At 47.1% G+C, this 16,614-nt stretch overlaps 1 protein-coding gene across 2 annotated transcripts in view; it reads right to left on the minus strand.

Annotated features, from left to right (window-relative positions):
• LOC135805702 (dynein axonemal heavy chain 2-like) overlaps positions 1-16,614 on the minus strand; it is a 78,054-nt gene that overhangs the window by 28,485 nt on the left and 32,955 nt on the right. For both annotated transcript variants that reach the window (XM_065319788.1, XM_065319789.1), the window contains 25 exons: positions 16,346-16,538; positions 15,640-15,767; positions 15,178-15,330; positions 14,560-14,685; positions 14,176-14,397; positions 13,661-13,778; positions 11,927-12,063; positions 11,195-11,335; positions 10,200-10,358; positions 9,668-9,823; positions 8,996-9,087; positions 8,179-8,377; positions 7,524-7,581; positions 6,297-6,463; positions 5,997-6,101; positions 5,616-5,732; positions 5,136-5,293; positions 4,726-4,856; positions 4,328-4,486; positions 3,857-4,024; positions 2,883-3,043; positions 2,455-2,594; positions 2,069-2,216; positions 947-1,086; positions 473-602 (listed from right to left, as the gene is read on the minus strand). In XM_065319788.1, the coding sequence (XP_065175860.1) occupies positions 473-602; positions 947-1,086; positions 2,069-2,216; positions 2,455-2,594; positions 2,883-3,043; positions 3,857-4,024; positions 4,328-4,486; positions 4,726-4,856; positions 5,136-5,293; positions 5,616-5,732; positions 5,997-6,101; positions 6,297-6,463; positions 7,524-7,581; positions 8,179-8,377; positions 8,996-9,087; positions 9,668-9,823; positions 10,200-10,358; positions 11,195-11,335; positions 11,927-12,063; positions 13,661-13,778; positions 14,176-14,397; positions 14,560-14,685; positions 15,178-15,330; positions 15,640-15,767; positions 16,346-16,538 (3,606 nt within the window). The remainder of the gene's footprint in view (positions 1-472; positions 603-946; positions 1,087-2,068; positions 2,217-2,454; positions 2,595-2,882; positions 3,044-3,856; positions 4,025-4,327; positions 4,487-4,725; positions 4,857-5,135; positions 5,294-5,615; positions 5,733-5,996; positions 6,102-6,296; positions 6,464-7,523; positions 7,582-8,178; positions 8,378-8,995; positions 9,088-9,667; positions 9,824-10,199; positions 10,359-11,194; positions 11,336-11,926; positions 12,064-13,660; positions 13,779-14,175; positions 14,398-14,559; positions 14,686-15,177; positions 15,331-15,639; positions 15,768-16,345; positions 16,539-16,614) is intronic.

The raw sequence follows: 16,614 nt of genomic DNA on the forward strand, positions 1-16,614 counted from the left end.
AGTAGTTATATGTACATACACACAGTATTGAGACGGGAAATTATGTTGCAGCTCCGAGTTTGATGTTCATGTGTGATCATCAGTATGCGTGATCATCGGGCAAAATCACTCGGTCTTAGCAGTCAGGACATATAGCACTCTTCCGACAGTGAAGTACCCTACTTGCTAACACGTCTGCCCAGGTATAGATGAAAACAATCGTGTTCACCATAGCATGCCATGTGTACAGGCTGGCAGCTGTGTCGTGTGTCGTGTGCCTAGTCGCTGTGGCCTCAATGGTCACTACATAGCTGGAAGTGACTCAATTTGAACACAGCCCCAGCATACGAGCACTAATCTCCACCGGTATGTATGACACATGCACTTGTGAACATGACCAAAGGAAATAGCTGGGGCAAAAAAAGACATCCGAATATGACTATACCCGGTCACGGACCACCACGATGAGAGAGAGAGACCACAATTGACAAACCTGTTTGGTCTTTTCCTCCAGCTCCACGCTCATGCTCTCCACCTTTGTGCGTGTTTCGTCCAGCTTCAGCAGTCCATTGCGCAGCTTGGAGGCCGCATCACCCAGTTCCTTTCGCTTCTCTTCAAGAAGTCTACATAGCCATACACAGACAGGTGTCTCAAATCCTTAGGCTGCCTATAGTGCTCTATGTCACAGTCCAGTGGACAGAGTCAGTAATTCAGTTTTTTACACAGCAATGGTACAACCAAGTTATTCAAAGGGGCTCCTGGCTATCTAGACTCTAAATGCTCGGTGTTAGTGCTGAGTAGTATAACACTGTTTTCAAACAAAAAATGGCAGAACGATGCAGTTCCTGGGCATGCCATGAACCAGTGGGGCTACAGCGCTGCATGCGCCAGTCACCGGGGGGAGGGGAGGGGCTGCATGTGCCCGAGAAGTTATACACTGTGTTTCTGCAGCGACAATAGAGCTCACAGTTTGTAGCCAGACACGAGCTCCAGGTAGCTGGTTGGTGTGACATAGTTGTGACGCTTCATCTCGGCCAGCATTTTCTTAGACGCCTCACCAACTGAGCGGTGCATGGTCACAAAGATGGATGCAAGGTTGAGACGAAGCTGCAAGAAAGAGACAAAGCGTGTGTGCACTTGCCAGATTCAATCTAAATTCAGGAGAAATGAAAGGCTAAGGCATGACTGTTTGTGCCTAATGGATCGGTATTGCTTTGCATCTGCTCACACTTCCACTCCTCACCAATCAAGTTAGGCTATGATTCCATTTCGAACAAGACCAAATCAAGGTGATGGTACATGATTCTCTGTCTCTGTCTCTGTCTCTGTCTCTGTCTCTCTGTCTACATTGTTTTTTTTGTTGTTTTTTTTTGTTTTTTTTACAACTAGATTAATTTTCCATGATAAATAAATACAGTATACTAGTAATCAATCAGTAAAATCCAAAGAAACCGCTAGAAGCAGTATGCGTAGTAGTCTACGGCCAAGATACCCTGTCTCTCTCTCTCTCTCTCTCTCTCTCTCTCTCTGTCTCTCTCTCTCGTCTCTCTCTCTCTCTCTCTCTCTCTCTCTCCTCTCGCTCTCGCTCTCGCCGCTCTCGCTCTCGCTCTCGCTCTCTCTCTCTCTCTCTCTCTCTCTCTCTCTCTCTCTCTCTCTCTCTCTCTCTCTCTCTCTCTCTCTCTCTAACTCTCTCTCTCTAACTCTCTCTCTCTAACTCTCTCTCTCTAACTCTCTCTCTCTAACTCTCTCTCTCTAACTCTCTCTCTCTAACTCTCTCTAACTCTCTCTCTCTAACTCTCTCTCTCTCTAACTCTCTCTTTCTCTCTCTCTCTCTCTCTCTCTCTCTCTCTCTCTCTCTCTCTCTCTCTCTCTCTCTCTCTCTCTCTCTCTCTCTCTCTCTCTCTCTCTCTCTCTCTCTCTCTCTCTCTCTCTCTCTCTCCCCCCTCCCTCCCTCCCTCCCTCCCTCATCAAAATCAAAGACTGCTACACAATTGTGATTTTGTATAGCAGAAACTGCTATGCAAAAATATGACAGTAAATTCATCCCTGATATAGATAATCAGCTTGTTGCTCGTTAGTCAAACAATACCTCATCAGCTTCACTGTCAGACATGTCACCCAGTTTGATGTCCTCCAGGTAGCGTTGTGCCACCTCCTGCAAGGCCTCCTTTGGCCACTCTGTGAACCAGTCGATAGTTGTGCAATTCACAAGACCGGGATACTGGCGAAGGCGATTTCTAAAAGAGCATATGGGCAGAACACATCAGTAACAAAAGTTCACATAGCCGTTAGTAAGCAGTACAAGCCTGGGCTAAATCTAAACCAGAATAGTGAATGTGCCACGGTAGCATTAGGTACTGTACATAAGCAAGTTGATCTGAATAGAAGCAAATCTGGTTTAGATGATGAAATAGACAGGAGAACGAGTAGCAGTAGTGGCAATAGAAGTAGTGGTAATGAGAAGAACAAACTGACCTGAATGGTTCGCCCACAGGACTCATACACAGGACAATGTGCAGATTGTTGCGGACACGTTCGACAAGGAACGCAAACATGGTATCCGGAAGATCCAGAACACCTGCCTTTGCTGCCTCACTTGACAGAGCCGACCGCACCTGAACATAAGAGAGAGAGAGAGAGAGAGAGAGGGGGGGGGGAGAGGGAGGGAGAGGAGAGAGAGAGAGAGAGAGAGAGAGAGAGAGAGAGAGAGAGAGAGAGAGAGAGAGAGAGAGAGAGAGAGAGAAAGAGAGAGACCTCTAAGCTAAGGCTACTGCAGGGCGCACAATGGTGCGTGACTTGACCATGAATGACGACAATCTGGAGACAACTGAAAATCACATCACAGCACTTCCTTCTGCCTCTCTTTCTGAATTTCAATACACAACGGTTCTTCTGCGACTAACCTCTTCAAATTCATCAGGTTTGTAGAGGTTGGGTACCTCTCCACTACTCAGAATGTTGTTGATATCTTCAAGGAAACTCTCCATTACCACCTGTGTGTCATTGAAAAGGAACACTGTTGGCTTGTTCTCCACGCCAGCCAAGTAATAGAGACGACGCAGATCTGGGAAACAAACACACACATGGCATTCCAAATTCGCGGTTGTCCTCGATCCTCAAGCCAAGCAACGTTGGGCGAGGTTAGTACTTGGATGGGTGACTGCCTGGGAATACCTCGTGCAGCAGCTGAGTCGTGCTGTTGACTTTTCTTTTCTTTTCTTCTCAGTTTTCATGACGCTTTCTTCTTCTCTCTACTAGTACAGCTCTAGCGTGCGTCGGTGGGTGGTTCGGCGGTAGTGTGGGCCAGGTTGTATGTTTGTTTTGAGCTTTGTCCCCTTCTGATGCCCCCCCCCCCCGACCCAGCCATTCTGGTGGAAAGGGCCAACCCGTTTTTCATCATGCACGGATACACTAACTACACTTTTGTAAGCAACTAGCCAGTTCGACCCTGGTGGGGCAAGTGGTTGGGTTCGTCCTGCATGCATGTCTGGTCACGGTGCATAATGTGCTGGTGCTTTGGGCAGGCTTTGCCCTTCCCCCCTCATCCCATGCAGAAGGGACAGTATGCCCATCAGCCATGATGGGGGAATCACTGCTTCTTCATCATGCACTGACTAGAATCCAGTTTGAAAGGCGAGAAGCTTGTGATAGCGACCATGGACAAGGAGGGAGTGAACGTGCACTGAACTTTTCATTTCATCATGAACTTCCCCTTTAACTAGTAACGATGTGAATGTGGGCATATATGGTACATGGCTTGGGTGCGTGTGTTATAAATAACTTTGGTTATGAAAACCTAGTTCTCTTGCACATTGGTGTTGGTTTAATAATAATATATCAAGAGTTGACTGTACAATGCACCGGACAGTACACTGACCTTCTCTGAACTCCTGCAGTCGGTAATGACGGGAGATCTCGATCTGAAAGACATTGTACTCCAGAATAGAGCTGCTGAGTCGCGCCAGGCTCTGGCGTCCGCTGCCGCCGACACCGACCAGCAGCATATTGCCACGAGGCTGCCGAATCACGCGCACTATTCTGCATACTGTGCACCGCACAGCATGGCACAGGGAGAAGAGAGGAAAACAGAGTCAAGCACCTTGTCAAGTGCACTCGGCAGACACACAATGTACAGCTGATATGCTATGCAACACGATAAAGAGTTCACATTCGTGATTGCATATGCGGCACATGCAAGTGGGGATAGTACGAATTGTGCGATAGCCAATACTACAGCACAATCGACTTACTTCACTGAACAGCTGATGCAAGACTAAGCTAAGCACACACCAGACCCGCTACACCAGTGCATGCACTAAGTGTGGCATGAGTTCCGTCCAACACCTACCATGTTCGATAGCGTCACGGAACAGAACAAGATTCATGGCAATGACACCTGGCGTCATGTTGTAATCCTCCATAGAATTCTCCATGGTGTTTTTCAGCTCCTTCGGGTTGGTCAAGTCCTCGTAGACAGGTGGGTTTAGATCAGGACGCATGAAATCACCTGCACCAGGCCAAGTCACGCGTAAACATGCAGAGAAGAGGACATCGCAATGCCAATAGGTGGATAGAAAGCACACCAACACATTCAAAAACTAATACATACACAATCATGTACATGTAAGGGATAAGCACCTTAGACCCGAGCCATAAAAGCCAGAGCTCTCCACAACTCTTTGATTCTACATTACTGCCACACAGGATGAACAAACCAATTTGCAATGATTCACATCTTGAGCTCACCGAACACAGGCAGGACTTTGTTCGGACACACAGTGTTGAATGAGACGTCAAACAAGTTCCCGAGTCGTTCGGATACCATGGTCTGAAATCCTTCCCGGTCCTTGTCATCAATCAACCGATCTGCAAATACTCTGCAGTGAAATAAAGACGGGAGTAGTTAGACAAGACACTCCTTGCAATGACCCAGCGCGTACGAACATGTACTCGTAGTACACAGTAATGAATGGGCAGAAAGCACAATAGCCGATACAGCAGTAGCAATCATTACATCACCTATAATGACATTACATCACCTATAATGACTACAGCCATGTACCACGTAAATACTGTGTACTTTGTGTGTTTATTTTTATTTTACTTCACTGAAGTCAGGGCCAGAAACTGCACCGTTGCCTTGTAACTATACTTACCTGTAGGATTCGTGGATCCATAATCGGATCATGGCGTTCTTCGTGTCATGGTAGTTCTTATTAGCACGCAGCAGGCCCTGGAAAACCTTGGAAATGTCACGCAGGTTGAACAGGTAGTGAATCTTGGCGGGCGTTGGCAACATCTTTGTTGAGATTTGCTGCGCACGTGGAAATACAAAGTGACATGCAACAGTGCAAGAATCAGCACATAATACCACACCGAATGCTTGCAGCCTAGTCTTGTGGGGTCCACTGCACTGTGGGACATGGACAAACGAACGAGACTACTCAGAAGGGGTCAGCGTCAAGCCTGTGTTCTGTGTACCCACATCAGTGTGTTCTGTAGACCAGCTGAGGGTGTGACAGGAAACCAGCCTTTCCTTTTCCAGCCTGGTTCACTGTTTGCAATGTTCGGGGCTTGGACTGGAGCAGGGGTTGGGGTAGATGTAGCCGTACATGTAGACCAGCAGTGATTCCTACCTGATAGATTTCCAACGTGGCCTGCGTGATTATCGGTCCAACTGGTTTCACATCTTCTTCAAAATCCTGCAGCTTCTGGGTGATCATCGTGCCAAAGATACGCTTGATCTGACTATCCTGTGGCAGAACATTCATGCATCAACCACAGCACAGTGCATGTATTTCAGGACTCGTTTATCCAGGCCCAAGGAAGTTTGAAAAAAAGAAAACAAGTTTGAAATGTATTTATAGGGTGGTCAGCTTTCTCATCTACTCGAAAATATTTCTTGCAAAAAGAAGATGATGTAGACGAGACCGGCTTGACCATGGTGAGCAGTTGCATACAAACACACACTGGTACACTGAACATGATCACTGCCATTGGAATACGTAGTCCAGTACCTGCGGAAATGTCATGTTGATCAGACTGAAGCGGCTTTGCAGCCGGCGGGATATGTGAGTACGGCCACCACCGGGAGGGCCCATTGCAGCCATCAAGAACATGTCCTGGGCACATAAGCACACACACACACATAACTTCACATACACAATACATACATGACACAGGTGCTAAGCTGGAGGAGAGGAGGAAAGTTCTCTATTTGATCCAATGTTATGAATGGTATGAATATGACAGGAGAGTATCGGGCATGTGTACACCATCAACTAATGACACATTAAAATCAACAATGTATGACTGACCTTGACTGTTTTGGGCACCTGCTTCAGGCGATCGTACCAAAACCCATAATCCATCCACTGACGCACAAGCTCCAGCGGTGGCTGAGAGCCAAAAGTATCCTTGGCTGGCATATTGAGATCGTCCATGAACGTCAGTAGCTTCTTACCGCCAATCGGTACGAATACACCTGGGAGCAGGAAAGCATGGGATTAGAAAGTTAGAGGACATAGAACTTTCCTCAAATTTCTCGGCCCATGCCACGGAAAAGAGGACGTAACATTCTGAGAACTGTGAATTGTGAACTGCATCCCAAGTTTACCACGGCTGCATGCGCCTCCTCGCTACACCAGCCTCGAAGAAGCAGCCACTCTCCCCAGGCATGGTTAAGTTGCTGGTTGACTAGTTCCTGACACCCGTCGTGGATTTGGACACCCTACAAACCCATTGTGGTGGGTTACTCTTCGTTCTTGCGCCCGACGAACTGCAGCAGATCTGATGGCTCAACATATTAGCTTCACTCCAACGCATGCTGCAATATTTGTGCCAGGTCACAAGAACGACCAGCTTCGGGAAGAGCATCACATACTTATTGCACATTCTTCATCCTCATACTGACCTGTCAGCCTATTCAGCCGGGTTCTTTGTCAGGGCCACCACAGTGATACCAAACTTATGTTTGGGCAGATCTCCCGGGGCTCCTGGTCGCTTGATCAGGTTCGCAATGCACCGACATCGTATTCACAAGAGGAAGCTGTGTGTGCCTGCTACTCCAGGGAATCGGCCAGGACCCTGCCCGGTTTGGGCACACACAGCTTCCTCTCTGGTGGAGCATCATCAGCAATAGCCGTAGTCACAGATAGCCTGAGATGGGCTCTTCAAACCGCATGGTGGTTGGAGGAGTGATGCCGCCAAGGATGACTATGTACCCCTCACTTTGCCTGCTACTGCCTCCGTTAGGGGTCGTCGCAAAAGTTTTTTGTCGTCCCTGAAACGAACATGATTCATTTGGGGGGGAGGGGGTGCGAGCCAAAATCGCAAGTCGACCGACACTGTACATATGACATGTACATGCATGCGATTTTCGTCGTCCAGCTGCATAGCAAGCTGTGTTCGTTTCAGAGGGAGGGGAGGGGGTCCGAGTACGAAATGAACGATGTTCGTTTCAGGGACGACAAAAAACTTTTGCGACGACCCCTTATCTATGTCTGTTTGTATGCCAGTGTATGCGGAGCGAGAACCATTCTTACCTTTCGTTCGCTTTTCCACCCGGCTTTCAATGATCTCCTGGACATTGTTGGAAGTGGTCTACAACATACAACAGATTGATAGCAGGGTAAAGGGCACACTATGAGCTGGCTTATTGCAGTGCAAAAAGCAGCATCAAAGAAAGTGTAGCCTATATGCAGATAGGATCTCAGTCTTTACTCAACTTACACTCTTCATAGACCTCGTCTTGCTCAATATCATATAGTTAGGATGACTGCATTCAGAAAGACATTTTCACACAACTCCTGCCGACTATCGTACCTATTGATAACCATGGGGAAATGGCAAACGTTATGTCTTACAACATCCCCGTTCCAACGTCCCCACCCACAATCAACTGTCTCACTCTCTCTCTCCCGCACCCGCACCCACACCCACACACACAAACACCCGCAATTCACCCCCCCCCCCCCTCCCTCTCCCCCTCACCCACCCATACCCCCCCCCCCACACACACACACACACTATCTGCACCCCCTCCCCTCCCCTTCCAACACACATAAACACACACACACACCACGCACACCACGCACACCACCTGGCAGTCTCACTAAAGTCCACACCAACACACAACACACACACACACACACACACACACACACACACACACACACATATTCAATGTGACATGCATACCTGAGCCGACATGTTGATCATCAGGATGTTGTACTTGCTCGAATCAAGCTTTTGCAATACGCCACCAGCAACAGAGGTCTTGCCAGTCCCGACCGGACCAGTCATCAGTACAGGCCGTCCAGTGCTGATCAGAGAATGTACCAGGAAATCATAGCGCACTGTGTCCACGGTCGGAACCATGATCTTGTAGAATGGAGAGCTACCAAACACACACAACACAGCACAACACATGACAGCGGGTGTTATCACTAAATGCCACATAGGGCGTTTGCGAAAAGTCTTTCCTCGCATTTTCATGCAATTTACAATGATCAATCAAGAGGCAGTGAAGGGCTACTATCCAGCCTCACCGTGCACTCACTGATAGTACACTTTGAGCAGGCTCATCAGTGTCACCATCAGTCATGCTGCTTGGGGATTTCAACATAAATATTAGCTCAGCTGCAACACCTCAGTTTCAACATTGTAACAGTGCAGTTACCATATTTCCCATATAAATGTAAGTCTCACCTTCCACACGAAACCGTCAAGGGCAAAGAATGGGGTGCGACTTACTATCGAGTGTGACTTAATACTTATGTGAACGTATTGAAACAATAAGGCACAGACCTAAAAACGGGGTGCGACTTATAATCAAGCGCGACTTATAATCAAGTGCAACTTATAATCGGGGAAGTATGGTAGCTTTTCTGTTGAGCAGTTGGGTGAGCGCGACGGCGGCAAGTGGTTTTCATTGAGCAGGACTGTACCTGCATGACCAGTGAAGAGGATAACAAGGCGTTGTTAGTTTGTTACCAATCCGGTCCTAAATTCTTACTTGGCTGGATAACGCCATGATGATCGGAGCTGTTCCTCCCACATGACCCAGCCTTTGTTCCTCACGTCAACTTGGTACTCGTAGATAGAGTCCTGCAGATAGGCAATGGCAATGGACATGACATGTGGCTCTTGTGTTGGACATTTGTGTTGTGAACCCTCTGGTTCTCTAAAGTGTCAGGAACGAACGACCCCACACAGCATGAGGACAACTATTTATTCTCAACAGTATATTATTTCACTTCCATCGACTAATATTAATGAACAATTAATGAATGAATGAAAAACACTAAAACCACCAGGTAGTTATAGCGTGAAAATGACAGCATATATGAGAAAAGCATACACATACAACTACAGCGCACACAGCAAACCGCACATAGCGCATGTAGCGTATACTACGTCGTAAACATCAGCGGTACGGCGGAGTCGGGATACAACTGCATTGGAACGAACACAATGTCACAAGCGAGAAGGCCTTTCACTCTCGAGAACTTGTGGTTTCACAACAATTTTCACACTTGCAGCACATAAATGCCCCTACTTGGCATAGAGGCACAAGAGTATACACACATGTATGTAAGTGGCATGATAGCGGCAATTAGCTGAATGTACATGTCTTTGCTTATGATTAAGTCAGGCAGTGGACACTGTAGTGTAATCGCATGCTCACCTTAGCTGGGAACTGGCCTTCAAGCTCCCGGTAGTACGCGTCAATTTTCTTTCTGCCTTGCTCATCAACAGATGCAGCAATTGACCAGATAACACTGAACAGGAACCAAAGTTCCAGCATCCGTAGATACGTCTCTTCATCATCAGATGCATTTACCTATCAAACAAGACAGAAAATACGGACACACAACATGTCAGCAATACAAGAAGCCAATCTACACTCTACACCAGCTGTAGCATTGGCCAGTGAAACCCCGGACTCAAGAACAGCGCCACATATTGACCGGGCTTATATCCTATAATGCATGCACTGAGCCCCATTCCACAGTTCAGGGTACCAAGGGTTGCTCGGCGCATGCACATAAACGTGGGTACCAGGAGTTGAATTTCACTGTTCAGTACTGTACATGTACTTCACGTGTTGACTAGTGCAACATCTGCTGAACAGGTTACGGTGATAACAACGGTGTGCCAGGCAACAGAGATGATCAATCACAATTCATGCAGCTGACTTCTTCATACATGAGACTTACTCCATTCTCAGCTGTGGCCAAAGCATCCACGAGTGTGCAGAGAGAAGTGATGCTGTTGATTTCGGCCACGGGAATCGTCTCCTTGCAGTTGACTCGCTTGAACTCCAACAAGCTTGGGACGTGTTTGTCGAATAGACGTCGCAGAGGCTCAATTGATCTCTGCAATGCGCACAGCAAAGATAGAGAAACAAAACCAGCAAAGGCACTATCACTCATAGATTCTAGCCAGGCAGAGTATTGCACAAAATATCTCAAGGCACTTGTTCCAGCCCGGTAAAGTGAATTGTTGAACTTTGCACAAACGAAATCCATAAATGCCCAAAGGTCTGTATCACAGAATGTGCAGCCAAGATGTGAAATATCATACAAAAGCCCCAATTTTGCTAGTTCCGTCCCTCAGTCAACTGTTAAAAATAGTCTAACACATTTCGGACGCATCCTCAGTTTCTCACCAGAGAATACATGGAAATAAAGCAAGAAAAGGTGCCTGTATGAACATTACAAGCCGCATACTTCTAGTTCAGGAGTAACATCATTTGTCACTTCAGATGAAGACCTGTGGCATCTTGATGTATGATATCTGCGTTTTCAGCTCACATAGCACTGGGTTTCAGCTGTGGATCTATAACGCCTCGAGATGCAGCTGAGTGGGCGCCGGTTGCTGGATAATACGAAAGCAGTCACTGTACTGCCTCAGGACGCACATTACCTTCTGGCATGCTGGCTGCTCCATGATACAATATATTTTCGCATGCTGGCTACTCCATGATACCATATATTTTGGTATGCTGGCTGCTCCATGACACAATATATTTTGGCATGCTGGCTGCTCCATCATGTAACCACTCGAGAGAACGGGCCGAAAAACGGAAATTGTTTCGACAGTTGACTGAGCAGTGAAACCAGCAATGTTGTTGCTTTGTGTGACTAAATTTCCGTCACCTAAATCTGTGATGTGAGCTACTGTGGTTGGAAAAGAAACCACTTGTACTCACCTGCTCTGTTCGTCGCTGCAGCCATGACTCAACGTAGGGCCTGTAGCCAAGACTGCTGTAGTCCATGTAGACCATCCCACAGCGACTGACGGTGGCTGGTGATGCTACAGACAAGTCCTGAGTCTCAAACAGCAGTGAGACCTGCATGCAAAGAGATAGCATGATCAGAGCTCATGAAGGCACGTTCCTGTCATATACATGTATGTCGAACCGCACCGGTCCTAATTGCAATTATTATAATTATTATAGGCTTTTCCGCATTGGCATCGCCAAGCAAGCTTGGCTAGCCTTCGCATAAACTGCTCCATAACAGACAGGACGGGTTGGAGCAATTGAGACAAGAGGTGTTCGGCATGGGGTGTTACAACTCACAAAGGAGTTGGAGGACTCCAGAGGAGTCAGAGGGCTGTCAGTTCCTTATCCAAATATCCCTAATCGCATAATCCCGTATCATCCCAAATCATCCCTAATTGGATGCCTAATTGCAATGCACAGTAAACTACCTAGCAGCAGATGCGGATTCAGGTCAAGACTTCCTCATGGCCAGACTACACAATGAGTGTGGTCAGACCAGCTAGGACAGAACCTTTCAATAGGAACCATAGGTCAGTCAACTGGTGGACTGGCGGCAATGAGAAGACTTGCAGCATGTGCATGTTAGTGAGTGCATGAGAAGACTTGCAGCATGTGCATGTTAGTGAGTGCACACATGTATATGTGGGCCTTTCCTACCTGAGGAGGCATGGATATCCGCTCTCCGTTGATCAATGTCAGCACTTTGTTATCATCCATCACACTATTCATGGACTCAATCCACAGTGTATCCACAGGCGCATCGAATAGCAGCCACTTTTCATCGGGCTTCTCGTCTTCAAACATCGACCACACACACGGGTGCACACACACACACACGTGCACGCACACACACACACACGCACGCACGCATGCACGCACACACGCACGCACGCACGCACGCACGCACGCACGCACGCACGCACGCACACACACACACATACAAACACAAACACACAAGCACACAAACACACAAGCACACAAACACACAAGCACACAAACACACACACAAGCAATGTCATGTGTCAACAATTGTTACTTGTGAGCAAGACAGCCTGGGCGAAATGTGCCTATATGACTACAGTCCATTCATAAAAAGATGGGCCCTGGCTCTGGCGAGCTCCCGTATTTGGCGATTTTTCGTGATTTCATCGTACACAGTGCAGTGCTGCGAAATTTGAAATTTGAAAAAGGGTCCAAAAAGGGTACCTGAACTGGGGTTCGAACCGCACAATGCACTGTTGCAGACGGGGTCAAACGGCCTGGATTTTTACGGGTTTTCCCAATTCAATGCTTTGGGGGCAAAACCTGGCCGAAATCCTATTCTTGTTATGGCTTGCTTTTTGGACAAAAAAACTTCAGAAACATAATTGGAAGAGGATTCCATAGGGGATTGCAGAAAAAAATTCTAAAAAAACTCAAAGTTTGACCCATTTATGGCCAAAAGCTAGAAGTCCATCTTTTTCTGAATGGACTGTAGTGTTGAAACGAGCGTATCTATAACAAACGAGCGATCAGTTCCACTAACGAGCAAGCTATCGAGCGAGCTAACGAGTTTCATTGATGTGGCAAATATGATTATTTTTTTGAATAATTTTTTTCTAAGTATTAGTTCGATTTTTTTCAGCTGGTTCAAATATCACCGCCGGCATTTGGGGTTGCTGCTGCTTCACTTCGGACTGCTGTTTGGTGTCGAGATGTCTTTTCAGCGCCGTCGTCGATTAGCCTTTGTAAGAATAGACCGTTTTGCAAAGATTGCAAGTAGCCCTGGTCTTCGCTGCATCGCGGGAGAAAACTTCCAAACGACTGAGCGTAACTTTCACTCGAATGGAGAGGTGACCGAAGCATATCCTGCGACAGGTCAGCAGATGCGGAACAAGACATCAGTAGAGTCCACCAAAGCTGCAACGACAACTGAAACAACTCAAGTGTCGTGCAGGCATACAGTCACCTGTAACTGCGAGTGATTTTCACTTTGCGCGGGACTGGACTCTCGATCGACCAGGGAGTCGTAAAATAGTTTACGACTCCCCGGTCGACATGTACTGCCATGTGTACGGAGTACGGTGTACGGTGTTCGTTAGTGCAAACGAGCTGGCCGCACAAACGAGCCGAGTTTCTGGCGAGCGAGCTAACGAGTATCCGGTGAGATCGTTTCAACACTATAATTATATGACTAATTCAAATCCGGGAAAGGAATGCCGGCGAGTATAGTGATCTAGTAGTCCTTGCTGCTTTCAACCTCTCCAGGCTCAACCTTTGGTGGCATACAATAGAACTTTGCCCAGGATCTCAACTACCCAAGTACTACATACCTAACAAGAAAACCAGTCGAGGATTATCAATATAGTCAGCCACTCAACGCAAATAAATGAGAAGCATTACTGATCATACCTGCACAGATCTGCCTCATGACGCTCGACAGCACACCATCTGTCCACTCGTTGGTGCTGAGGTCAAACTCTCCGTACAGTTCTCCCAGTGAGAGAGATTTAGGATTAATGGGATGGTCCTGCAGCACAGATTCACAACAGAACCCATTGCAGCAGATGTGGACAATGTTAGGCCTGAAAGCAGGTAGAGGTCTACCCTAAAAGCTAATCACACAATTGTGAACCACTATAGTAACAAGCAGGTTGTTAATCTATGCATTTGCGCTGATGGAGAGAGAGTGGGGGGAGGGGCAGAGAGGTGCGAGAGAGGGAGGTGAGGTGAAAGAGAGGTTAGAAAGGGGAGATGAGACAGAAGGGGGAGGTGAGAGAGAGAGAGAGAGGAGGTGAGAGGGAGGGGTGTGTGTGTGTGAGAAAGAGAGAGGGGTAGGTGAGAGAGAGAGAGAGAGAGGGGGGGGGGGCGCGCGGGGGTGAGACGGGGAGGTCTCAGGAGGAGACTAGAGAGAGACTGGTACCTACCTTGACAACGTTGTAGGCAGGATCTTTGGTCTCCTTTTTCAGCCTGCCAAGTGTTGACTGCAAAATTCGCCAGGTAGTGGATTTTCCTGAGCCTGTCTCACCAACAATCATCACAGAATGACGTGAGTTCTTCGTCTCGAAGAGCTGAATGACCTTGGTGATTGAGTTAGGTGTTACTTGGAGATGTGCTTTGCGCAGCTCTGCCTCAATTGCTTTCAGCATCTATTGAAGTTGAGGGAGCAAGGCAGCCAGTATCAAAATAATAGTTCATTAGACATAGAGCAAGGGAGGTGTTACAGGCCGGCCATATAGGGTACGGGTGACAAACAATACATCAGCCAAGCATACATGAAAGAAAATAGGATGGGACGTGATTCAACTCACGACTGAGTAGTCCATCTGCGGTGTTTCTATGCCAGGGAACAAGTCCGACACGATTCCATTGAAGAGTGGCGTGTCGGCTGCTGTCAGCTTGGCAATGTTCATGTCTTTCATGGCAAGTAGTAATACCTGCAGGCACAGAGCACAACATAAGTCCATTCTCCTGTTTAGCCTTGTCAGTACCGCTGCCAAGTGGACCAATTCTGTCTCCTCAAAGAAGATTACAAACAAATGCCATGAACAAGTTTTAGAAACTATCTAAATTGAAGATTCCCAGCACTGCAGGATACTCTGCTGTTTCCAACTTTCTATCCCAGGCAGAAGTGCTCGAACTCAGGCTGCAGAAGGACCGCAGGCTCCTCAAAAACATGGAATGTTCAAGCAAGACAATTCTGTTGGAACAGAACTTTGCAACTAATCGTCAGATGACTGACAGTCACCCGTTACACACTCTGACTTTGTTATTCCCCAAGTTCCAAATTACCGACAAGCAGTACGAGTTTTCAATCCAAGTGAATGCGTGATGCAAACCTGTTAGAGAGAAATGGCAGAATTAGGCTTCTCGTGTTCCTCAAAATCTCTAAGGCAGCCGACTTCTTTTTGGGAAGGGCAGATACTTACCTCATCATCAGGTGTTGTTGGCGACACACGCTTCTTGCGGCCAGCGTAACGCAGCACCGAGACCAGGGCACGTAGTCCAAAGTCATAATGGTCCTGCTTGGATAGCTGCTGCACTGCCAAACTGTACAGCGTCTGCACCTTTCTGGCAAGAACCTGTCGGCATGAATGTTGGGCAAATGAATGCATTGCACAGTAACACACATCCAGTGCTTGCTTCATTGCAGAGGATTTCCAGAACAGCAGCATTTTTTCCTTCTCCTTTTTCACCATAATTTTATTGGCTCACCATCCCAGTTGAATTTGCAGACCGAAATACCCAAAAATAAATATGCGCCGAATATTTGTTGACTATTCATGACTATTCGACCATTGCCAATCTGTAGCATTGGAATATGCACACTTTGGAATATGCACACTTTGGGAAAGCAGCAGCAGCAGTGGCAGCAGGGTATGGTACACTACCTTGGTATTTTGGAAGCCTTCACCGAACAGAATGATCTCAGCAATGAGGCCAGAGTCTGGCACCATCATAGCAATGGGTCTAAACATGCTCTTCAAGTTGTCTGGTAGCTCAGTACGACCAGCATAGCCTATCAACAGTCAAAACAAACACACACACACACACACACGCACACACACACGCGCACACGCGCGCACACATACACACACACACACACACACACGTGCACACATGCACATACTCCAGTAATAGTTGGCATCATTGACAGACAGATCATTTCACAACACCTCCATTGCAGTATTGGACCTATTGGTGATCCATGGGTTGTTAGGATTCAAGCACAACAACGAGTTCTGTTAAACTTTGAATCACTGGACCATGGAATAAGTTAGAATCATGTATGTATATATGTATGTATAACTCATAATCACAAGGTGATCGTAGAGGCATTAATCAGCGAGAGAATTGTGAATGATGTCTCTGAATCCAACTCTATCGTGTGCTGCATGAGAGAGAGCATGCAAGGGAAGACCCGTCCAACTTTTAATGTTAGAAATCCATGATGTCGCGGGCCTTCCTCTCGGTCGAGATCCAGGAGTTGATCCTTGCAGGAAGGGCTTGGAGAAAACGTCATGTCTCGTAGAATCATAGAAAGCCGCATAAAATACATATCAGCACGGGAACTTGATCCTAGGCATGCCTCCTCACCTGGATTCATGGTGATGAAAACACCGCAGGACCAGACGAGGCGGATTTCCCTGCCTTCAAACATGAACGCCGATGTTCGCTTTTTGACCTGCCTAGCTAGAGCGGACAGGATACTGAGAATCTGCTGGGCCACAACGGACAACACTTCAATGTTTATCCGATTGAACTCGTCGAAGCAGCCCCAGGCACCAGTCTGTAGTATAATATAATAATGGAACACACAAAAGTACTAGTAAACTGTATGCAACCTTGGAATGTAGATATTGAAG

The sequence above is a fragment of the Sycon ciliatum genome, chromosome 1 (genome assembly GCF_964019385.1).
Source record: "Sycon ciliatum chromosome 1, ocSycCili1.1, whole genome shotgun sequence".
Taxonomy (NCBI): domain Eukaryota; kingdom Metazoa; phylum Porifera; class Calcarea; order Leucosolenida; family Sycettidae; genus Sycon; species Sycon ciliatum.